Source organism: Triticum dicoccoides, chromosome 2B (assembly GCF_002162155.2).
Source record: "Triticum dicoccoides isolate Atlit2015 ecotype Zavitan chromosome 2B, WEW_v2.0, whole genome shotgun sequence".
Classification (NCBI taxonomy): domain Eukaryota; kingdom Viridiplantae; phylum Streptophyta; class Magnoliopsida; order Poales; family Poaceae; genus Triticum; species Triticum dicoccoides.
In genome coordinates this window covers 61,639,596-61,644,886 of record NC_041383.1, presented here as the reverse complement: position 1 = coordinate 61,644,886, position 5,291 = coordinate 61,639,596, and the positions used below count along the sequence as shown (strand labels likewise).

General features: G+C 46.6%; 1 protein-coding gene across 1 annotated transcript; it reads right to left on the bottom strand.

Moving 5' to 3' along the window:
- Positions 1–3,975: 3,975 nt before the first annotated feature.
- Positions 3,976–5,001, bottom strand: LOC119362149 (germin-like protein 8-14). Its single transcript, XM_037627348.1, has one exon. The coding sequence runs from the start codon at positions 4,951–4,953 to the stop codon at positions 4,315–4,317; it is 639 nt and encodes a 212-aa protein (XP_037483245.1). The 5' UTR covers positions 4,954–5,001; the 3' UTR covers positions 3,976–4,314.
- Between the last annotated feature and the right edge of the window lie 290 nt (positions 5,002–5,291).

Below are 5,291 nucleotides of genomic sequence, written 5' to 3'. Positions count from 1 at the left end.
ATCAAGCTCTTTTCTGACGCCGTTGCCGGGGAGGTTAGTGCTTGAAGGTATATCTTTAGCTCTTGGAGCTGAATCTTTTAGTTTCTTGTTTTATCACTAGTTTAGTCTATAAAAGCAAAAAAGAAATGGAATTGAGGCTGCCTCATATGCTTCATCTTTTTAATGTCTTTCGTGAAAATGATGGAAAGGAAAATTGTGTTCAAGTGTTAGAAGAATAACTCAACAAAATGTTTAGCAAAAAATCTTTGAGTGATGAGCATGATTGCAATGTTGTTAATGAATTCTTTGAATATACATGATGCTAATGATATGCAAAGCCACAAGCTTGGGGGTGCAATGTTTGATGAAGATGATATTTTTTGTCCCCCAAGTCTTGATGAGCAAATTTATTATGATGAAAGCATGCCTCCTATTTATGATGATTATATTGATGAAAGTGGATTTGGAGAGGTCATGAATTTATTTAGTGATGAATCCACTATTTTGGAAGAGGTTTCAATTGATTATGAGAACAAAGTTGCTATATATGATGACTATTGTGATAACATGTATGCTATAAATAATAATGATAACAATGAAACTTGTCATAATGATTTTAATTTTCAAATGGATTATGCCTCACATGATAGTTATTTTTTTGAGTTTGCTCCCACTACTATTCATGAGAATAAATTTGTTTATGTGGAGAATAGTAAATTTTCTATGCTTGTGGATGATCAAAATAATGCTCTATGTAATGGTTATATTGTTGAATTCATTCATGATGCTACTGAAAATTATTATGAGGGGGAAATATATGCTTGTAGGAATTGCAATAATATCAAGTTTCCTCTCTATGTGTTGAAAATCTTGAAGTTTTGCTTGTTTTACCTTCCTATGGTAGTTGATTCTTGTTTCCATAAATTGTTTCATACTTGCACATGCATGGCTTAATCGTTGAGACAAGCATATGACTACTGGCAGGATCAACCAGGTAGCACGTCCTCTTTGACATCCAACGCCGGTAGTTGTCCGCCCATCCACTTGGGTGGCAAGGCAGAGGCAACATCTGGGCCAGTTGTCGCAATTGAGCGGGCTAAGATCGTCCTACTGGTATGACGATCGGCGCAGAATGTTGCGTATCCTACCACTAACTGTGGAGAGGTAGAGACAACACCTGATCCAGTTGTTCTCAAGTTCAGAGAGCTTCTTAGGGTCGGGTCAAGGCAACCAAATGGGCCAAGACACTTTACCGTTCGCAGCATCCGAGACCAACGACGGAAGTGAGGTTGCATTGACAGCACGGACAGAGTAAACATGCCCGACACCACGACGCAACGCCGCAAGCGCCATTTGGCCGCACCAGCACACCCGAAGGAGGCCACCGCGAGGCAACCGTGTAAAAATAGCACTAATTCCTGTAGTTCGGGTACCAGCACGCAAGCACTTGGAAAAGGCAACAGTAACATAAGCCACGGGACTGACGGGACACGGAGCCGGTAGTCAACGTCGGCCGCATGAAGACGGGGGATCTACCAGCAGACACGGGTCCAAAATTACTCATGCACTCATGTAGCCACAGCGGTCAAGCCTACCAAGCCTCCTGCCATGCAAAGCACGGGGAAATCACTTGCACGTAGGCATCCAGAATGTCCACAGCGTGCGGGTGTTGCAACGGCAACGGGAACATTAGAGGGGCAACAATTTTCCGAAGGAAACAAACACACCACCTGAATGCACCTCGAGCAGCGAGGAAGCAATTGCCCGTACAGAATCACGGATGTCGCGCGGTAATCACCTTTTTCGATATCATACCGTCTAGAACGCACTGGAGACCAGGGAAACAACAAGCCGCTAGCACCAAAGACACTGGATGGACGCGTTATCCGTGGCGCAACCCAAGAATCGTCAGTTTTCACGATGTAACGCCCAACCAAATTCTGGTCCTGGAACCAGATATTACGTGTAAACGGGACAGAGAGGACGTCATCAGCCGAACCGACCCCTATGTTGGCTAGGCATCCATGGTATCCGACCGAAACCCACCCTACGACACATGTTTTAGTCCGGAAACACGGCCCAACTCCTTTACCCATGGGTCAGGGGGAGGCGCCACCCTCCCCCCTACTATACCCGGGGAACGCACCCCCCTTGGACCCCTGCCCTTCAGGTTGTGAAGGAGGGGTACACTGCTGCCACAGCAGAGAAACAAGCCATTTTCTGCCGTGGCAGGACTTCCTGCACGGACGTTTTCATGTTTGAGCCATTCCGACCATCATATTTGCCTGTTTTGGGCTATTTCCACCGTAACCAATGTGTTGGCTGTGTTTGCTTCACGTTTAGACGACGTCGGGCCGACTTCGCCCTGGTTCCACGTTTTCTGTCAGTTTGGCCATTTTGGTCACCAGTGCCCACGTTTTGCCTGTCGCCCAGCCAAACGGTGTCCAGACGTGTAGGTTTCACGTGTAGAATCCCGCATACCCCGAGTCCTACTATCGGTGCCGTTTTAGGATGAGCATCGAGTTGTTCAAACACATTGCGGAGAAACTGACGAACCATGATCTGTTTTTTCAACAAAGGAGGAATGCCGCCGGAGAACTCGGCCATAGCATCTTTCAAAAGGTGACCGCCGCTTTGCGTACGTTTGCATACGGTATTCCGGTGGATCTCATTGGTGACCACTTGGCCATGGGTGAGAGTCAAGCCATCATGTTTGTCAAGCGCTTCGCAGTCGGAATTGTGCAAGTGTTTGGTTCAGAATATTTGAGAGCTTCCAATGGTGAAGACACCACAAAGCTTTTGGAGATGAAGAAAACTTGCTGGTTCCCATGTATGCTCGGCTCAATATATTGCATGCATTGGAGTTGGAAGAACTGTCCTAAGACATGACATGGACAATTCCATGACCAGAAAAAGGGTTCCACTATAATCCTTGAAGCCATGGCCGATCAGCACACTTGGATTTGGCATGCTTTTTTCTGTATGTCTGGATCTTTGAATGACATCAACGTTCTTAATTGGTCACCACTCATGAATAATATTGCAAATGGTGAAACTACATCGGTGGAGTTTGTAGCAAATGACTATACATACAACTATGGCTACTGTCTTGCGGATGGCATCTACCCAAAGTGGCAAACATTTGTGAAGCCGTTGAAAAAACGGGAAGGTAAGAAAAATCTTGATTTCCACAATGCTCGGGCGGCGGGTAGGAAAGATGTGGAGAGAGCTTTCGGGATTTTACAAGCCCAATTTGCTATTGTGAGAGGACCGACTTGTTTTTGGAATCAAAAGATCCTTCGCCAGATCATCAACGCTTGTGTGATCATGCATAACATGATCATCGAGAATGGGCGTGGGCAAAATTTAGACTATTCTCAGTATGAATTGTCGGGACGTTCCATGCGAGTGTGGATGACGGCTGCGAGGGTGGCCCGATTTATAGCCTCCTATTATGCCATTCGACGTGCCGAAATGCATGACGATCTTCAAAAGGATCTAATCAAGGAGTGGTGGGCATGAAATGGACGACGAAACTAGTTTGATGTTGTTTTGTTTGATTTTGTATTGTTTGATATTGTATTGTTGAACTATTTGTTGTATTGGAAGATAAACTATTTGTTTGAGTTGTAATAATAATTGAACTATTTATTATTGATTTTTTTTTTGTGTTTGATCTTCTTGATTCCATTTTAAAGTGAGAAATGTTGTGTGTGATGCGCGTGCGCTGTAAATTTAGCGCATCTTCTGGAGCTATATCGCCGCACCATATTTTCCAGCGCCTACTGGAGTTAGCGCCCAGTCACGCGCAAAAAATGCTTATTTCGGCGCTGTAAAAGAAATTAGCACGCGCGGGGTTGCGCGGCTGTGGGAAATGCTGTTAGTGCAGAGTTGTATGGTGTTGAGTAAACCCCGCCTTGTCCTTAGCGATATGGCATGAGTATCCCATAAAACTTTTGCTTCATTCAATAAAGATAAGGTACCCAATGCATACTCTAAAAATATAAGAAGAAATTGACACAAATAAAGTATACAAAGCTCTCTTACTGAGTACACGCTGAAACATTATGATACGTTTTGAAGGAAGAAAACAATCTCATAGAAACACTATACAACAATTTAGGACAAGAAAATTTTGACAAAACTAGAAAATATTGCACGACCCAATTGGCGATATATAGATGATGGATGCATGCACACTACTATATAATATGCATGCACGGTATAGGTAGAAACCATTTCTCTGGCGGTGTTATCGTCCAGGTACGTAATCCGACACGGTGACACCAGGATAAATGACGACCTTGCATAGAGACCTGCTTGCTTGATTAATGCTTAGCCGGTGCCGCCGAGCACGGACTTGAGCTTCTTGACCTGCGCGTCGTCGAGGAAGGTGACGGTCTCGACGACGGCGGACGGCAGGTTGTTGGCGAAGAGGGCGTAGTCGGTGATCTGCAGGCCGGGGTTGGGGCCGCTGAAGGCGACGAGGGCGACGGCCGGGGAGCTGCCGCCGTTGTACTGGTAGTGGAGCAGGCCCTGGGGGAAGACCATGATGTCGCCCTTGTAGAGCGTCTTGGTGTAGACGGTGTTGGAAGAGGAGCTGATGAAGCCGGCGAGGATGGTGCCCTCGGTGACGAAGAGCAGCTCGGAGGCGGCCGGGTGGGTGTGCAGCGGCACGACGCCGCCCACGGCGATGTCGAGCCTGGCTGCGGAGATGCCGAGCCCGTTGACGCCGGGGAACTGGCCCACGAAGGCCGGTGTGACGGCCGCCTTGATGAGGTTGTTGGTGTTACCGGCGGCGGCGAGGCCGTGGTAGTAGAAGTCGCCCGCGCCGACGCCCGGCTTGCACGGGTACCCCGCCGGCGTGTCGGGGCAGGCTAGGTCGGCCACGCAGAAGTCCTGGGTCAGGGCCAGGGAGGAGAAGGGCAGGATGAGGAAGGAGATGAGCGCAGGGAGCAACATTGCGTTGGCCATTCTGTGCTAGTGTGCTCTGGTGAGTGTTGGGTACGTACTGTGTGCTCATGTGGTGTTTATATAGGCCATAAGGTGATAAGGGAGGAGGCGCATAGACGGTAGAGGCGTACAGCTGGTACGTAGTAGTACTTCCTTCGCTCCAAAATACTTCAAGTTCTAAATTTATCTCAAGTCAAACATCTTTCAGTTTCACAAATTTATAGAAACATTGTATCTATATATATCTACAACATGAACGATATATATTATTTTATGGTGAATCTAATGAAACCGATTTGATGTTGTACATGTCGGATATATTGTTGTATACACTCAACTTAGCTTGCAGAAACCTAGAA

Coding starts and splice junctions, on each gene's coding strand:
- LOC119362149 (XM_037627348.1), bottom strand. CDS start 4,953: ATGGCCAACGCAATGTTGCTCCCTGCGCTCATCTCCTTCCTCATCCTG.